Source organism: Diospyros lotus, chromosome 12, assembly GCF_014633365.1.
Source record: "Diospyros lotus cultivar Yz01 chromosome 12, ASM1463336v1, whole genome shotgun sequence".
Taxonomy (NCBI): domain Eukaryota; kingdom Viridiplantae; phylum Streptophyta; class Magnoliopsida; order Ericales; family Ebenaceae; genus Diospyros; species Diospyros lotus.
Genome location: NC_068349.1, coordinates 2247070 through 2265634, shown reverse-complemented (window position 1 = coordinate 2265634; position 18565 = coordinate 2247070). Strand labels below are relative to the sequence as shown.

The 18565-nt window shown below is 36.5% G+C and overlaps 1 protein-coding gene across 3 annotated transcripts in view; it reads right to left on the bottom strand.

Annotated features, from left to right (window-relative positions):
• Positions 1-18565, bottom strand: part of LOC127814175 (uncharacterized) — a 43078-nt gene that overhangs the window by 7604 nt on the left and 16909 nt on the right. For all 3 annotated transcript variants that reach the window (XM_052355482.1, XM_052355484.1, XM_052355483.1), the window contains 9 exons: positions 8476-8675; positions 7853-8353; positions 7453-7549; positions 7164-7358; positions 6985-7074; positions 4192-4254; positions 3957-4031; positions 2706-2756; positions 1042-1119 (listed from right to left, as the gene is read on the bottom strand). In XM_052355482.1, the coding sequence (XP_052211442.1) occupies positions 1042-1119; positions 2706-2756; positions 3957-4031; positions 4192-4254; positions 6985-7074; positions 7164-7358; positions 7453-7549; positions 7853-8353; positions 8476-8675 (1350 nt within the window). The remainder of the gene's footprint in view (positions 1-1041; positions 1120-2705; positions 2757-3956; positions 4032-4191; positions 4255-6984; positions 7075-7163; positions 7359-7452; positions 7550-7852; positions 8354-8475; positions 8676-18565) is intronic.

The following is an 18565-nucleotide window of genomic DNA, read 5'->3' as shown; positions in this document are numbered from 1 at the left end:
CTCCTATACCAGTTTCAACAGAGCCATGTTTCTACATGCACAAAAATTAAGGCCTCGGAAATTGCATGCATCTTTCTCATGTTTAAAGATGCCAGAGAGTAGAGTTAATGATCTAATGTAGTTCTTTAGGTTGTACAACAGGATGATGATTTTGGACAGATAGACACATTTAGACAAATGAGTTAGAACCAAATCACAGATCAAGAATACACTAAATTTCATCAACTTCGCAAAATAGTGTAACATACTGTGGTAGCACTGAGGTAGAGAAATATATACAGTAATGGTATTTTAAGCAATCATCACATGATGACAAGGGACAAGATCTCTTAGCTTATTAAAGCTAAAAAAAAAAAAATGGATATATCACTATTTCTTATGCTCTGTATCCAGGTAAGAGGAAACATATAATATCCAACTCAAACACACTGCAATAACATGATAATGATAAACAACACGAAAAAGATCATACCATTAGTTGATAAAATGAATCCTGATGTTGCATGCACTCAAAAATCAAAGCTTTACACTATTGAGATGAGACAATTGGGAAATAAATTTATAAAATTGTAGCGTTTCGTTCAAAAACAACAATAGAAAAGAGTGAGCAGATAAATCTTGAACTACAAGTAAATCACAACCCTGCACAAAGTTCCATATTGAGAATATCAGGAATTGTTAAGTATCCTGGTGCTCAAACATTCAAGGAAATAAAGTTGACCTCCATGAGAGACTAATAGCTAAATACTCTATGAACACAAAGCGAACTGAGTAGTTGATTGCCTAGCAAAATATTAGGAAAGCCTATTCAAGATGCATCTAATTGAGAACAGGATTTTGTCATCTGGCTCTATCGAACATTAATTTCATAGGACATAATATCCCTTCATGTTTTTTTGGGAGGAACTCTTTATTTTCAGCCAAAAGACAAAAAGCAAATAAATAAGACAATTATGCAGCTAAAAGCCAAATGCTTCTCCACAAAGGCCACTATAACAGAAAATGAGATTACCCAAGATGGGAGAAAAAATCCTAACAAACCTGGTTTTTAACCAAATTAACTTGAACAAAGTTAGAAGTTTTTATCTTCCAATCAGCTGGTTTATGCTGTATGCCAACCTGAAAAACAAAAATAAAACAGCCATGGTAAAAAAAAAAATTGTTGTGTTTTCAGAAGGATATTAAAAAGTGAAACAATGAATCTTGCAAATCAAAGAATTTTATCGATATACTTGTGTTTGTAGAAGACGATTAGGAGGTCATATGACTCATGTTAGTAGATGACAATTAGGATAAGTTTCTTTAAATTTGGAGCATCCACTAAAGTGGACTTTCTCGCTGCAACTGATGCTCGTGCAAGTATGCCACAGATGCTGAATATCCTTCAACACTAAGTGATATTATGGACTTCTTAGCTTTGACCTTAACCATATTTACAATGTAATGGATTTCCTCATCAGGCAGCAAAGCCATTGCAAAGCCTGGTGGAGAGCTATAACTGGAGGCAGACAGTGTGGCTTCTCCTTCATCAAGTTTCAATTCAATTATAAAGCTTAATCAACCCAAGAGTGTAGTGAAGTTAAGGATTTAGGTTAAGAGTCACCATAAATAATATTGTAACCCTACAAGGACCCCCTTTTCAAGACAACCATGTGCCACGCCAATGAGCTTTTGACCACATCATATAGTGTCTCTGTGGGAACCCTTACCGACTCACCTGTACACACAACTCACCCTTAATGGGGGCCCCGTACTTATTGAGGGGGAACAATCCTACACTACTATAATTTAAGGGTGAGTTGTGTTATATAAGCAAAGGGCTACTCGACTTCCCCATGAAGACCCCTTTCAAGACAAAATTATGCAGCAACACCCATGGGTTTTTAAGCCAAAGCAAACAATACCCCATGTCGGAGCAGCTATAATTTGACCACATCAACTAGATTCTGGTTAGATGGTTGGTGTGGTCATAGACCCTTGTATGAGATCTTTATAGACATTTTTTTGTCTCGGAGAATAATTTGATGCCATCTTTTTCAGAATATTTCATAAGCATTCTTTGTCAAACAAATCTGAGGACAACTTGGTCTAGAGGAATTCATAGGGTAGATGCCTCTTGGTTCGTTAAGTCTATGGTATTCTTAGTGATTAAGGCATGACTTTTCTTTGGGAAATCATCTAGAGATTGAGAGCTCTCACGAGTTTGTTTTTCTCATGTAGTTTTCTTCTTTCAATGCCATCCTTACAGTGGATAATCTTAGAAGGTGAGGTTAGGTGTAATCTAGTGGTGTTCTTTGTGCAAAAAAGGCAAAGATTCAACAGATCATCTACTTCTCACTCTCCTGTGGCTAAATAAATTTGGAACTTCTTTTTGTCATTTACTTGGCAATTGACATCTAGGGTTATGCAAGTTTCAATGAGAGATTTTCTATTCGTTTAGGGTTGGAGTTCTCCAAGGCTTAGACACACTTTAGACCTTCTCAATCCTCAATTTGTGATGCAGCACATTTGTGTTAGGAAGGAATAATGTTTTTTTTTGTGTGTGTGTGTGTGCGCGCGTGCATGGGGGGGGGGGGGGTGGAGCAATTCATTTCCATAAAGGTTTTATCACTGTTTCAATTGCACACAGGTCAGCCCCTTTTTTGGAAGTTCTTTTTGGTATAACATTCTTGATTTATTAAAAAAGAAAAAAGATCAAAACTTACTATGAAAGGAACAGGAGCCTCAAGAAAATCAAGCATCTTCCCTGGCAAAACCTGCAAAAAGATGTAGAAAGCTTAGTATGAAGCTATAAATATGGCCGATCGGACTGAACTATTGATAATTGATACCTCACAACAAGATCATCTGGTGAACATGTTAAACTTTGAACAGTAGAGAAATTACACAACCAAGGAACAATTATTTTCCACTAGTAAACTATGTAAAACAAAAGGAACCACCTAGCATAGGGTGAACCATTTATAAAATAGATCAACCAATCAAAACAAGTTTAACCAAATATTTGCAAACAAACTGCACAATGGTACCAGGGCTATGAGGGAATCATCTCTCAACAATGATGCCCTTTAATTATAAAAAGCTCTCAGTTCTTTTAATGTAAAATGCACCAAAATACGGAGTAGAAATTTGTGATAGGACTTGTGGAGGAGATATTGAGGTTTTCCTAACTACAATCAGATTACATCAAGGATTTATACTGAGCCCTTACCTCTTTACTCTACTAAAGGATAAATTTATTAAATACATTTAATAAGAGGTCTTTTGGTGTCTATTAGTGGAAGATAGCATTACCCTGATAGATAAGACAAAATAAGACATAAATACTACGTTCAAGTTATAGAGGAACACATATAACCCAAAGGTTTCAAGTTGAGAAGGTTAAAAACTGAATATAGAAAAATGTAACTTTAGTAAAAATATAAGTGTAGAAGATGTTGTTGCAACACTTGAAAACAAGCTATTCTATGAAAATATTGGCTCAGATGTCTTAAATTAAGCATTTAAAAAGATGGATAGATTATTAAGGATGTCTTAAACTTAGTGGTAATAAGGTTTGAGTGGCATTTATTTAAGATAAAATGTGCAAGCCACATTTAAATAGTTTAAACACGTAAGACACGGACCAATAAAAAAAAATTTGTGGCAAAAGAGGTATAGGGAGACCAAAGAAAACTTGGTGGAGAACTATTAGACATGACGCGGGATATAGTGGCCTTTCAAAAGTTTTGATCATAAACAGAAATGATTGGTGAGTGAGAATTCAAGTAACTGAAACAACCTATTGAAATTTAAGGTTTGGTATTGTTTTTGTTATTTACTATGTAATATTGTAGAAAGGTGTTAAAGTATGATGATTTATCTATAGCAAATAAGAGCAATGGCAAGGTTGAAGCACATTAATGCATCAAAGTTTTAAGACAGATGAAGTAGCAGCTGGATATTACATAACTTACTGGAAGAAATAAACTCTGCCATTCAAATGGACGAATCATAGGAATAAAAGACAAGACAACAGCTGATAGAACACCCTGCAAAAGTGAAATTTCATGATCCAAATCAAAAAACAGTTGAAGAAGGTTCTTAGTTATTTACTGTGTTTAAGAAATAGAAAATGAATAAGCATATAAGTACTCGAGAAGAGGCTAATAATGTTAAGATTGACAAAATGACTTCTGAAAATAATATTACTAGATTTGGGCACAATACTGCAACTTGTTTTTCCAGCAATACCCCAGCAATCAATAAAAGAACCTGAGTGGGAGAAATATTAATAGAGACATGGATCAGTAAAGTGCAAAATCATATTTGCAGAAATATCAACTTCATGCTGGGATTCAAGTTTTCACTCACATACGTCAACCAGTTTGTTAAGTAGGAGCATGGTGTTAAGTAACAAAGAGGAGCTGAGGCAATTTTGTTACAGAGTATTGAAGATGCACAATTCACATAACCTTAGCACAAGACCATTCACAAGGAAGTAACATCATTCAGTTAGAGCTTCAACCAGCAGTAGTTCAATTAGCCTCCTTGATAATATTTCCTTTTAGATTGTATGTTTCAAGTCTTACAAAAAAAATTTAAGAGGCTTTGAGGAGTGCAGTATATGTTTGGTTTTCCTTGGTGTCTGTAGTAATGGTCTGTTTCAGCATCTAGTAAAGGTTTGTTTTAGCATCCCACTAGATGTTTCTATTATTTTGCTCTAGTAAGTGTCCACTTGGATATTAAATGAACATGATGCAAATGCATCAATTGGCACACAGATGATGTCACCCTAACTATTTCTTGCCAAGAGAAGTAGTAAGAGATAAAAAAAAAAAAAAAAAAGTTACTTGCCAGATGACAGATGATCTCATCGACAGAGCAAAAATTAAAAGCCTATTATATATTTATTCAAGAAGGAAAGCAAATCCATCTGGATGATGGAGAAGATATACATGGGAGAAGAAAAAAAATGAGGTAATTAAACGGTATAGTTGAGTAGATTGGCATCCCCAATCAGTTTAGAAGGAACCACTTAATGCAACCATATACATGCACAAGTGATTGCTTCGGCATTCTGTTTTAATACACAATAGATTGTTAGACTATCAACAGGTATTTAGTGACTGTCCCGAGGACGTAGATTTAGTTATCATGATACCTTCCATGATAAAACTAACTATAAAGAGCAAATTATGTAACTTAGTGGCATGTACTAGCAAGATAAGAGGGAAATACTGTAATTAGAATATACTAGAGGAGGAGAGTAGTATATTAGAAAGTATGCAGTAAAGGGCTGTACTTAGTTTGTTGCTGCATTGAGCAGCTTGTACATTCCCAGAACATGTAAGCGGTTACCGCACCGGGGGGGGGGGGGAGGAGAGGGGTTAGAATCAGCTATAAATAAGAGCTGATTACACCCCACGGCATATATGAAAAATCTCTGGAAATTCCGGTTGTCCTCTCCCTCTTTCTCTCCTTCTCTCTCTGTTGTATCTTCTCTTCTCCCTAAACCTCTCTGATCTCTCTCTAATTCTCTCTTGATCCTTCTATTGATCGGGAAATTCCAGTCAGATCCTCCAGGAGCTGACACTTAGTTCTCAAAAGAATTTCAAGTGTGTAATGGGCAAACAAGCTAAAGAGTAGAGACAAGGAAGAGGCAAATAGAGAACAAAGGAGATGCCACTACATTGCATGTCTCGAGCCTTTCATTCACAAAAGAGAAGGAGAAAGAGACGGAGGAGTGAACAAAATGAAGAAAAAATAAATATAATATAAGACTTATAAAAGAGATGTACTAGACAAGAAAATGACATTGATAGGAAAAAGAAGATCAATCTTTACAAACTGTGCTTGCACCTCATTCATCTTTACTTAACATCAACGTGAATAAAAAACCTATTTAGAGGCCTTAGAAACACTGTAAACTATTAGAGACTCAAAACTGATCCTACCTGCATAATAATAGGACTGCAATTTAATCATGAAAATTTTTAAGAATATTCAAGAAATAAAACACATCTACTAAATTCCTTAACAAAATTAATGTTTTAAATCTTATCCTATTTGGGAAGACTTATAACATAAAACACGGTAGAGACAGAAGCCACAGAGTTACAGGGTCAGTTAAGCAACCTGACACAAGTCACAAGTACCAAGTGCAAGATTTATCACGAGCCAAATGCCTAGTGTGCCCACTTGGAATGAGATTATCACAGAATGAAGCTTGGGGACCTAGTGAATCATAAAAGCTAATACCCGAGCCCACTTTTCTTCCAAGGAGTTCAAAGTTGGACTAACTGTAGGAGTAGCATGCAAGGTAACCAGAGAAAAAATGACACTATTCCCCCTGGGGGTAGGGAGAATATGTCAAACAAGTTGGTGTGTAAAGAAAAATAAAACCAAGTGAAATAAAATTATACTTCAAAAACTCCATTCATGAATGAGTTTCATGCTTCCTTGATTTCTTGATAATATGCATGCTATCACTTAAGAGGGAGAATAATTTTTTTTATTTTCTTGCTTCACAATGATATCTAATGCAGGTAACTTCTCTTTTTATAAACTCAGCCAAAGCCTAGAGCCCAAGTACAAAGACAATCATAAATCTGAGAAGATCGAATTTCAGGTAGATATTGGTATTTCATGGTTTAATTTGACCCAAGACAAAAATAATATGGTTGCAGGAAGATTTCATTTACTAGTCTCATCTTGATTTTTTTTTCCTAATTACAAGATCTCAAACTAGCAAAAAGGTTGAATTCTCTAAAATCAAGCTGTTCTTATGTAGATTTTTAAAATTGAGTTGTTTTAAATGATTATTGATGTCATTCATCAATCTTCCCAAGCATCAGAGAAAGATATGCCGAACACAAATTAATCACAAGATAGGAGGTAAGACCAAACCATGTGTTACTACAGAGATCGTTCTAAAAGCAGACATTTAAACATCTTGGCTAATATGCATTCTGTGCATCTACTTTTTCAGGAAAGGAAAATTACTGTTTCAAGGGAGAGAACTCGACAAATTGTTGCAGTTGTCCATATTGAGAGAGCCAGAGCTTCCTCAGCACCAGCTAACTTCAGATTAACCTTGAAAAAGTTAACCACATCCAGGACAGATTAAAAATAAATTTACAAGAAACAAATTCTGGCAACTAATCAGAAACAAAATATTATACCTCAGCAGCTCCCGGTGACAACTGAAACTTTTGCTCTAGAAATTTTTCACTTAATCCAAGAGCAGATAGTTGAGGCCTCCCATATTCAATAGCCTGTAGGTGCTCAAGGGGCTGAAAAACTATTTCACTTCCCCAGGCAGGAATAGGCATAGCATGATAACCACAAACTATCTGCAGCATATCATTTTTATTATCCTGCCAAGGAGATCACAAAATAGAATGACTATGGTAATCAAAATAGCACAACTATTATATAAACTTGCAACCAGAGGAAGCCAAGTAAACCAACCCTAGCCCATTCCATTATTATCTCATCCCCTGCCTCTTTTTCACGGCTTAAAATGATTTCATCATCTTCATCCTCTGAACCAATGCTTCTCACTGGACTGCCAAGGTCAGAAAATATGTTTCTAAAATGCCAGTCAATATAATGAACATGGTGGAGAAGAACAACTTAAAATTGTCAATGTAATGAGTTTATTGGAGAAGAACAAATTAGCAAGCAATAAAAAGGATAACTCTGTAAGTTAAAAAGTCAACAGCATGGAAAGCAGGAAGAAACTTCAAAAGAATCAGAAGATTAAGTAAAGAAATGCACCCAATATTAGTGAAATAAACAATGTTAACTTGTGTTGACCTTACCAGCAACACAGCAGAGTAGGTTGTAAGGATATATTTAAACGCAATACCTGAATAATGACTCAGGACTTTCCAGATGATCCAACGTCCTACTTCGGCGCCGGGTATAAGGCCCGAGCTCCATAGGAGTTTGGCCATTATCATAGCTTCCATTTGTTCTATCTAAACCATCAGACCTATTTTCTGAGGCCTCAGAGGCAGAGTCATCAAAGTAATGCAGATTTTTTCTTCCATCCTTCCCTACTTCCCTTGTTTGGAAGTGATCTGGAGTCTCACTGCCGCTACCACTTTCAGGAGAGAGAGATTCCCACCTACTAGAAGATGAAGGGACTTCATCATCTAATATAATGCCTGCTGCGGCTGCAGTATGAGCTAACACGTTACCAATTGGTATTGCAGAACCCATCCAATCAGTGGAAGAGATGTCATATGGGGAGTCAATATTCCCATTCATTGGATTAAGAACCTTTTCTCCTGATGGAACATAATCAATCAGAGACATTTCACTGACAACCTGTGTTATACGATTCAAACGATCCTGTGCAATGATACTGCATCCAAGTAAATAAAATACCCACAACTGTATAAGTAAACATTGGATTTCCTATGTCCAGGAAGACTCAGAAGCAAGAGCATCATGTAATAACAGATGACACTAAAAAATTAAACTAACCTGTTCAGCATTTCATAATGCAGTTCAAAGAATGGAACTCTTGTTAGAACACAATAACAGCGAGGAGCAGCAACCAGAAAGCGACTAAACCCTCTAGATGATTGGGGAATGGGTGATGCAGCACCAAAAATAGTAGGTGCCCTCTGAACAATTTCTTGCACATGTAAACAAACACCATAGAGTGTTGCATTGCCTGCCACCTGCCCATGCATGAACATAGAATATCTTAAGCAACTTCATCACATTTCAGGCAAAAGAATATGGCTACAAACTACAACCATAATTAATGGAAATTAAAGTTCTGAAAGGGAGACTGAATTGAACAAAGTAAAACTTAGTTTTAGAGATTAACATTCTTAAGGAAATCAGGGTGAATCCGGAACAATTGAATTTCACACCCTCAAAGATACAAATTACAAACTTAAATAGAAGAAAAAAGATACAAATTACAAACTTAAATAGAAGAAAAACTCCTAAAATCTAGGAATTTAAAACACAAATACAACAACAGATAAGTAGTGATAAATTTCCTAAACTTTCTCCTATTCTTTCGGATAAGAAGAGGCTTCATCTTCTTCTAATTTTTAGGAACTGATAGCCGCATCTTTATCTGCTCTTCTTTCTTCTTTTTCGACCCCTTATCTTCTTTAATTTGTGATTATATTCTCAACACTCCCCCTCAAGTTGGCGAATAGATATCTATCATTCTCAGCTTGCCTCTAATTAGATCAGAACCTTGTTTATTCATGGCTTTAGTTAGAATATCTGCTTCTTGGATACCTGTAGGTATATATACCAAATTTACATCACCTTCTTCGATCATTTGCTTAATGAAATGTATAATATCCCAAGAGCCCAGAGAAGAGTAGTAATATCGAGAATAAGTAAAAAATGAAATAATACCAGCTGAATACCTTTTGGGCTGAATGTAGGCAAGGAACTCCCAAGTTAAGCGTGTTTGAGCTGGGGAAGCTCAAGGATGGATGACCCCCTAGGAAGTTTGCGTAGGCCTATCAGGGTAAATTATTTTGGTCCTTCTTATCGCTCGATGCAGAATGTTACAGGTGGTATCAAAGTCGACCCTTGGTGAAGGCGATCCGATGAGGGCGGGGAGTGGCGCCGGGGCTCGAGGGCCTGTACAAGGAGCGGCTTCTGGCAGGCTTCTAGGATGGCAGCCCCCAAAGGGGAGAAGATATGAGACTAGTTGTAAGGTCGCATGATGAGGACGTCATGTGTTTAAGGGGGGGGAAGGGGGAGAATGTGATACCCCAAGAGCCTAGAGAAGGGTAGTATATATCGAGAATAAGTAAAAAAGGAAATAACACCAACTGGATACCTTTTGGGCTGAATGTAGGCAAAGAACTCCCAAGTTAAGTGTACTTGAACTGGGGAAGCTCAAGAATGGGTGACCCCTAGGAAGTTTGCGTAAGCCCATCAGGGTAAGTTGTTCCAGTCCTTCCTATCGTTCGATGCGAGATGCTACAAAATGTCTATCTATCCTCGCATGTTTCATCCGATCATGCTGAACCGGATTATTTACTATACTTATAGAAGACTTGCTATCACATTATAACTTGTTATGTTCCAGCAATGCTTAGAAAGGTGATTACATAAATGTAGAATGCAAGTGGAGGAGAGAATAAAACAGAAGTTAGTTAGGCATGTGCTCTGGTTGAGCGGGAATGGTTGTAAGCGGTGTGAGGGTATAAAATCTACGCCCGCCCGCATTTTGAAGTATCTGAATATTGAATTGAAATTCATTCTTACAATATCCCTCTTAATTCTTTACTTCTCTGTCTCTTGGAATCTCTCCCGTGTCTCTATTCTTCTCCTTCCCCCTCGATATTTCTCTTATTCTATAGAATTCTACCCAGAATTCTAGGAATAACTCGATCAGATCTCTTAAGATCTGTCATAACTTTGTAGGAGTAGAATTTTCAATTTTCAGATCTTCCATCAATTTTTCCAGCCACATGATCTCACATATACCTTATGCGATGGCTCTATATTCAGGCTCAACACTACTTCTAGCCACTACGTTTTGCTTCTTGCTTCTCCATGTCACCAAGTTTCCCCATACCTTGGTACAAAAACCTGAAGTAGATTTACTATCTTCCAACGATCCTGCCCAATCAGCATCTACAAAGCATTGAATTCCTTGATCTTCATTCTTCTTGAATAAGATTCCCTTACGAGGGCTTCCTTTCAAATATCTTAGGATACGATGGACAGCATTAAGGTGTTTATTAGTGGGTGCATGCATAAATTGACTTACTACACTTACCGCATAGGTGATATCCGATCGTGTGAGAGTTAAGTAGATCAATTTTCTCACTAACCTCTGAAATCTTCCCTTATCCACAGTAGAGTTTGCTTTATTTTCCTTAGATTTCCAGTTAGGTTTCAGGGGAGTGCTAGCTGGTTTGCAGCCCAACTTACCTGTTTCCTTCAGTAAATCAAGTATATACTTCCTTTGTGAGATATAGATACCTTCCTTACTCCTTGCTATCTCCATCCCTAGGAAGTACTTCAGCTTTCCAAGATCTTTGACTTCAAATGACTGCTACAATTGGCCCTTAAGAATATTTATTTCCTGCTAATTGTCACCTGTGATAATAATATCATCAACATACATGATTATGATAGTTTTGAGCCATTTGTAGCATGTTTAGTGAATAACGTGTGATCCGAATGCCCTTGCTTATATCCTAGTAGGTTCAAGATTGAGCTAAACCTTCTAAACCATGCTCTAGGGGACTATTTTTTCCCATACAATGATATCTTCAACCTGCACACCTTTCCATTTTCTTCAAAACTAGGAGGTGCCTTCATGTACATCTCCTCCTCAAGGTCTCCATTGAGGAAGGCATTCTTTATGTCTAATTGATGCAATTCCCAATCTAAATTTGTTGCAATTGACAGTAACACACGGATATAATTAAGCTTTGCAACTAGTGCGAAAGTTTCATCATAATCAATACCGTGAGTTTAGGTAAATCCTAGGGCCACTAACCTAGCCTTATGTCTAGCAATACTTCCATTAGAATTATATTTAATTGTAAAAACCCACTTGCTACCTACCACACTTTTATTTTGAGGTAAACTCACCAATTCCCATATACCATTCTTTGCAAGAGCTTCCATCTCTTCCATCACTACATGTTTCTAAGGAGGGCTTTGAAGAGCTTCATTAATGTTTCTAGGAATCTGGACTTCATCGATTTTTGTTGTAAACATCCTGTAACTTGGAGATAATCGTGAATAGACCAAGTGATTAGAGATTGGGTGCTTAGTACATGATCTTACCCCCTTCCTCCAAGCAATAGGAACATCCAAATTCTGTAATTTTGGCTCCAAATTATCTATTTCATGTGCACCCTCTACTGTAACAGCATTTGGTAGTGACTTGTCATCCTGTTTTGGTTCAATTTCGGAATCCTCCACCGGGGTTGATGATTGGTTTTGCTGTTGCAGGGTCTTCCTGCGTGAATACACCTGAAGAGGAGGCTTAGGCAGGTGCATTTGCAAGTTTGAGGATGGTTGTTCTCCCCCTTGATTAGGTACATGATTAAGAGTACTATTTTGGATTGTCTCAGGCAAGAAAAAACCAGCACCGACACTACTACTCTCACCTTGCTTTGCACTTGGAGGCTCCCCCTGCAGTGAAGGGTGAGAGTAGTAGAATTGATTCTCGAAAAATGAGACCTCACATGACACACAAAATTTCTTAGTGCTAGGACAATAGCACTTGTAACCCTTTTGTGTGGGAAAATAACCAACGAAGACACATTTCAATGATTTTGGGTGTAATTTGGAGTGGTAATGATGTACAAAGACAGTGCAGCCAAATACTCGAGGACGCAAGGGATTGAGCATTCGAGTAAGGAGTGGATAGAAAGAAATTAGAGTACTCAACGGGGTTTTGAAGCCAAGTACCTGAGTGGGAAGTCGGTTAATTGGGTAGGAGGCAGTGAGGATGGCCTCTCCCCAATAGGAAGAGAGAACTTGGCTAGTGAGCATAAGGGTTCTAGCAGTCTCAAGCAAGTGACGATTCTTTCTCTTGGCCACCCTGTTTTGTTTAGGGGTATAGGAACATGTACTTTGATGTATGATGCCATTCTCACTTAGATAATTATCAAATTTGGCTGAAAAATATTCCCTACCATTATCCGAACGAAGGATGTGGATAGAAGTTTGAAAAATATTGAGAATCATCCGATTTTTCTTTTAACAAGAAGACCCAACACACTCAGGTATAGTCATCTATAAAAGTGAAAAACCATCGAGTGTTAGTAAGATTTGGGATTTTGGTTGGTCTCCACACATCACTATGCACAAGATAGAATCGTTTTGTTGGTTTATAGGAATGTATAGGATGAGGGGTTCTTGTTTGCTTTGATAAAATGCACTGCTCACACTGAAAAAAATCATCCCTCTTATTGACAATAAATGGGGATACAAGAGTTTCAAATATCTAAAGCTTGGATGGGCCTAATTGGTTATGCCATAACCTAATACTAGAATCTGAGACAGTGGATGAAAACAAAGAATTATGTAACCTAATCAAGGTAGAACTGCCAGCAGCCTCTTTCATGTAGTATAAACCCTCTTGTTCTTCAACATTGCCAATCATCTTCCCCGAGGTGAGATCCTAAAATATATAAGAAATCGGAATAAATATCACCTTACAGTTCTGATCCCTCGTAAGTTTACTGATTGATATGAGATTACATCTCAAGTTGGGCACAAAAAGTACTGATTTTAATCATAAACCATTTAGATAAACCGAGCCTTCTCCTTTAGCATGTGAAATTGTATCTTCTGCCATTATCACCTTGACATCTTTATCACATTGTACTGTTTATAGTCAATCAGCTTTTGTAATACTCCGGTTATGTGATTTGAGGCCCCAATATCCACAATCCAATCATCATCTACCAATTTAGATACAAAGCATTTCTGAAGATTACCTAGTTTAGAGATAGTGGTTCTCAGATTGGTCCTTTCTTCCAAATCTGAGGTTTTTGAAACCTTTGTTTGGTGGAATAACTGCCGCAATATCTCCACTTGGTCTAGGGTCAAACAAAGGACTTACCTTCTCCTTCTTCTGTATCTGTAGTATAAGCAGTCTGCTACTTCTTTTGAGTCTTTCCTCTCCAATTAACAGGCTTGCCATGCAGTTTCCAACATGTTTCTCGGGTATGGTAGGGCTTTCGGCAATGATTGCACCATTGCTTCTCCATAGAAGGATCTCCACGATTTGCTCCTTGTTTTGGTTTGGTGACAACCAAGGTTGAACCCCCCTGGATAGGAGCATCAGATGATGCTGAGATCATCTCCTAACTTCTGCAAATGCCTCCTTGATAGAGGGAAAAGGTTTTGAGCCTAAGAGTCTCCCACTAACCTCATCTAAATTAGGATTTAGTCCATAGAGGAAATCAAAGACCCGTTCTTTCTCTATCATCTTGGAATAAGTTACACCATCCCTAGTGCATTCCCAACGAACCTCATAGAATAATTCCATCTCCTACCACAAACCAGAAAGAAAATTGTAGTATTCGGTAACTGAAAGACTACCTTGGCGAGTTGTGCATATGGCCAATCTAACTTCAAAGCACTGGATCGTGTTTTCCATGTCCGAATAGAGGTTTTTTACTGCTTCCCAAACCTCATTGGTTGTCTTATAAAATAGATAGGTTCTTGCTAGCTTTGGCTCCACTGAATTAATGAGCCAAGACAGGGCAATGGAATTTTCCACATCCCATGCATTATAAGTTGCATCCTTTGGATCTGGTTGTAGGACTTCTTCGGTAAGGTATCCCACCTTTCCTCTGCCCTTCATAACTAATAAAACTAATTGCGACCATTCCTGGTAATTCATCCCATTGAGGTGATGTTGGGTGATTTGAAGGGTATGTTGATCGGAAGCCATCGATGTAATGAATGACGGCATAATCTGAGAGGTTGTAGGACAATGGGATGAACTTTTGCTAGAGTTTGAAGAACCAGTCATCGAGCTGCGGGTTTGTTGTGGAAAGAGAAGGAAAAAAAAAACGAAAAAGGAATCAATCACCAGACCAGCGACTCTGATACCATGAACAAAGTAAAACTTAAGAGTTTTAGAGATTAACACTCTAAGGAAATCAGGGTGAATCCGGAACAATTGAATTTCACACCCTCAAAAGATATAAATTACAAACTTAAATAGAAGAAAAACTCCTAAAATCTAGGAATTTAAAATACAAATACAACAACAGATAGGTAGTGATAAATTTCCTAAACTTTCTCCTATTCTTTCGGATAAGAAGAGGCTTCATCTTCTAATTTTTAGGAACTGATAGCCGCATCTTTATCTGCTCTTCTATCTTCTTTTTCGACCCTTTATCTTCTTTAATTTGTGATTATATCCTCAACATGAATTAATTTTATTCCAATACACCATGACACAAATGTAATAGATAATCATTAGCCACCTAAGAAAGGAAAATAAAACAAGAACTTCGAACAAGTAACCCTAAGTATTAGTATATATGATCTATTCTTTATAGCCTATATCTAACGAGGATTGCCAACTACTCCACCCCCTAAGACTGCAAACCATGAACAGAATGACACTGCTGGTTAAAGAACCCAACAAGTATTAGCAGAAATATTATTATTGTCACCAAGGAAATAATCCACAGAACAATTATAGAATCTTAATTTGACAAAAAAAAAATGGTAGACAACCCAAAGTTCGTTCATAATTCTCTTTACCTATTTATCTTGGCCCTCCCAATTACTAGCAATAAATATCCCCATTCATCTTAAGTTACTCAGTTTTCCTGCATCATTTTCTCCCTCCAAATTGGAACATTTCTTTATACTTTATTCTTAAATAATCTCATAAATTCCCATATACAGGGAAATTAGAGTTAGTTCCTTATACTTTTCAACTAAGACAGGGACCTGTCTGCAATACCACAGAAGAAAGCCAAGTCTCAGATCTTTTGTGCATGTATCCTGAGGATTTACTCAAATGCTAGAGATATTTCCACCAAACTAGGATTTTTTTTTTTTTAACCAACCTTCATACCGTTTGTAGACATTTGTACATATTCTGTATGCCTCAAAGTAAACCTCATATTTCAACAAGAAATGAGTATCCAGAAACAAGAAGAGAACAGTTCAAAATTTGCCTGCATTACAAAGAAAACTGACAGCTCATTTGTAACCAATTCCAGTGGAATCGGAATTCCAATGCCATAGTTTTAGTCATTCCAACATAATCAGAATTCTAACTATTTCATGTTTGGAATCGAGATGGAAATACAATGAATAAGTAATCTGACCATATTACCTTTAATAACCCAATTAACAAAAAATTAATATACAACATTAAACAATTGATTTTAATTTTTAAATGTTCTCTACAAGGTTACATACGCTTGTAGCATAGAAAAAAAAGAAGATATTAAGTATTAAAAATAAATACATAGTCATCATGTACATAACCATGATACTTTATCATTAAAAATGTTATAACTAAAATAAGATGTTACCAAAAATATTATAAATACAATTTCAACAAGTATTTGTTCACAACTTCCAACTAAGATAAGAATATTTAATATCAAAAAGATTGAGAAAGAGAACAAGAGGGAGAAGAGAAGATAAGAAATGCTATAAATATTACAAATAGAATGGAAAAGGGTATTTGTGGAAATAAAGTAAATAAATAAGTGAGACCTAATAATTCCAATTCTTTATTTGACAATTCTGACCAACTTTGATTGGAATTGTAATTCCAGATTTCAATGAATTCTTGTGTTTGGAATACAAGAAGTATAGGAATTGGAAATAAAGTAAATAAATAAGTGAGACCTAATAATTCCAATTCTTTATTTGACAATTCTGACCAACTTTGATTGGAATTGTAATTACAGATTTCAATGAATTCTTGTGTTTGGAATACGAGAAGTATAGGAATTGGAAATAAAGTAAATAAATAAGTGGGACCTAATAATTCCATTTCTTTATTTGACAATTTTGGCCAACTTTGATCAGAATTGTAATTCCAGAGTTTTGAGGATAAAATGAAATTCCAATTCCTATACTTCTTGCATTCCAAACACAAGAATTCATTGAAACTATGGGATTGGAAACCCAATTCCAGAGTTTTTGAGGTTTCCAAACAGGCTGTCATAGTTAATTCACTGCATGAATCTTCTTTCACCAACTTGTTAGCAGTAAGAACATTTCTAACTCCAACAAAAATAAAGCCAATATTGGGAGTTACAGAAAGCTAGACTGCTTTCCAGCACTCTATTGCATGACCATGCCTGAGCAACACCAGCTCTCCAAGCCCCTAAATCTAAAGAATCTTCTGCACTTTCACGCAAACAATATCCATTCACTGCAAGATGGCAAAGAACTATAACATGATCTTAACCCTCAAAAATCCGCCAAAAACAATTGTCTACACCACCCGTCACTCTTGAGCAACCGTGAGATAGGTTGGTTCAAGAGCCTCATACTCACTTCTGTTGGGAAACATTCTATAAAGTAGACTTTAATGGACCATCTCCACTGACAGAAAAAATTTCGTGTCTCCCACAGCATATTCCACCTACTTAAAAGGTCTCTTAATAAGAGCAAGTTTATCCCTTGTTCAATTAGTATTTCTATTCAATAATGAAGCTTTGTATATTCCACATCAACATAGCTAACCTTGATGTATCTGCTAATAGGTACACAATAGAAACACACTCCATCTCAGGCTAACAATTGCCAATTTTCTTTCTCCTTTTTGACCTCTACATATTTTATTGTATCTAATTTCTCTTTCTATATTTGAAAGGTTTTGCTAATATTTCAGATCAAAAATCATATAAATAACCCAAAATCAGAATCTTTTGACAGCTGAAATCATATAAATAACCCAAAAATCAGAGGTGATACCTTTATGGTGAGAGAAAAGAGAAGAAATGAATAAGCCAACACTATCAAGAGCATAAATAAGCCTTCTTAATGTCTTTTGGTAGGCCAGTTTCTTTTAAGTCTGAGAGAATGCCTGACCACTCAACATACACTTGTGGTCATTGCCATCCATATCAAAAAAATGGAAAAGAAAAAATGATTCAGAATGAAGCACAAGAATCAGATGGCAGGATTTAAAAGGTAAAAACAAGCTATTTTCAAAGAAAAAGTGTGAGGCGAAAGAGATTTGACATTAGGAGAGAAATGGATAGAAATGGCTATTCCCATTCGAAACATGACGTGAAAGGTTCTAGGAGAGTAAATGGAAAAAGTCCGAAATCAAAAAGAGTCTTGCTCGTGGAATAAAGAGGTATGAGAAGAAATCAAAACTAAGAAATCTTGCTGCAAGACTATATAAATGCCATAATGAAGAAAGCCTTAAGAGATAAATACGAATGCAATATAATGTAAAGATACAGAATTAAAAATCACTATCTAGAAGTGAAGTGGCAAAATCAGAGGTAACAATGATATCAAAAACTTGCAACTGAAGAGAGCACACATTAAATAAAAGACTTTGTTACAATTGGGAGCACTGATAGTCTATTAATTCACCTAAGAAGCCAACAAATATAACACTCTTTACACTCTCACTCACCGGCACAATCACACAATATAAACAAAAAGTAAAGAATTGTGAATAATAGAGTTAGAACAATCAAACCACATGAAAAGCACCGAGAATTTATCCTGGTTTGAACTAATAGAATCAGTCCTATATCCAGCAGTACCGAGAGCAATCCAATATGAATGAAATCAGATACAAAAGTTCCCACACTTCCTCTCACACACGAGTACACTATTCTCTCTTGAGATTACAAAGAACTTTTCTTGACACAAAGCCTTTCCTTTCAACACACAGCACTCTACTCGTTTACAACAGAGAGCTTTCTAAAAAAAAAATGAATGATATCCTAAGCGCTAACTCTAGCCCCCTATATATAGGCAATAGGACGGTTACATCAAGGGAATTAAAAATATAACAATACCTAAAATACCCTCAACTAACAGTCACCATTAAAAGCACTAAATGGTCACTACGCAAGGGATCCAACCGAGATCTCTCTATCTC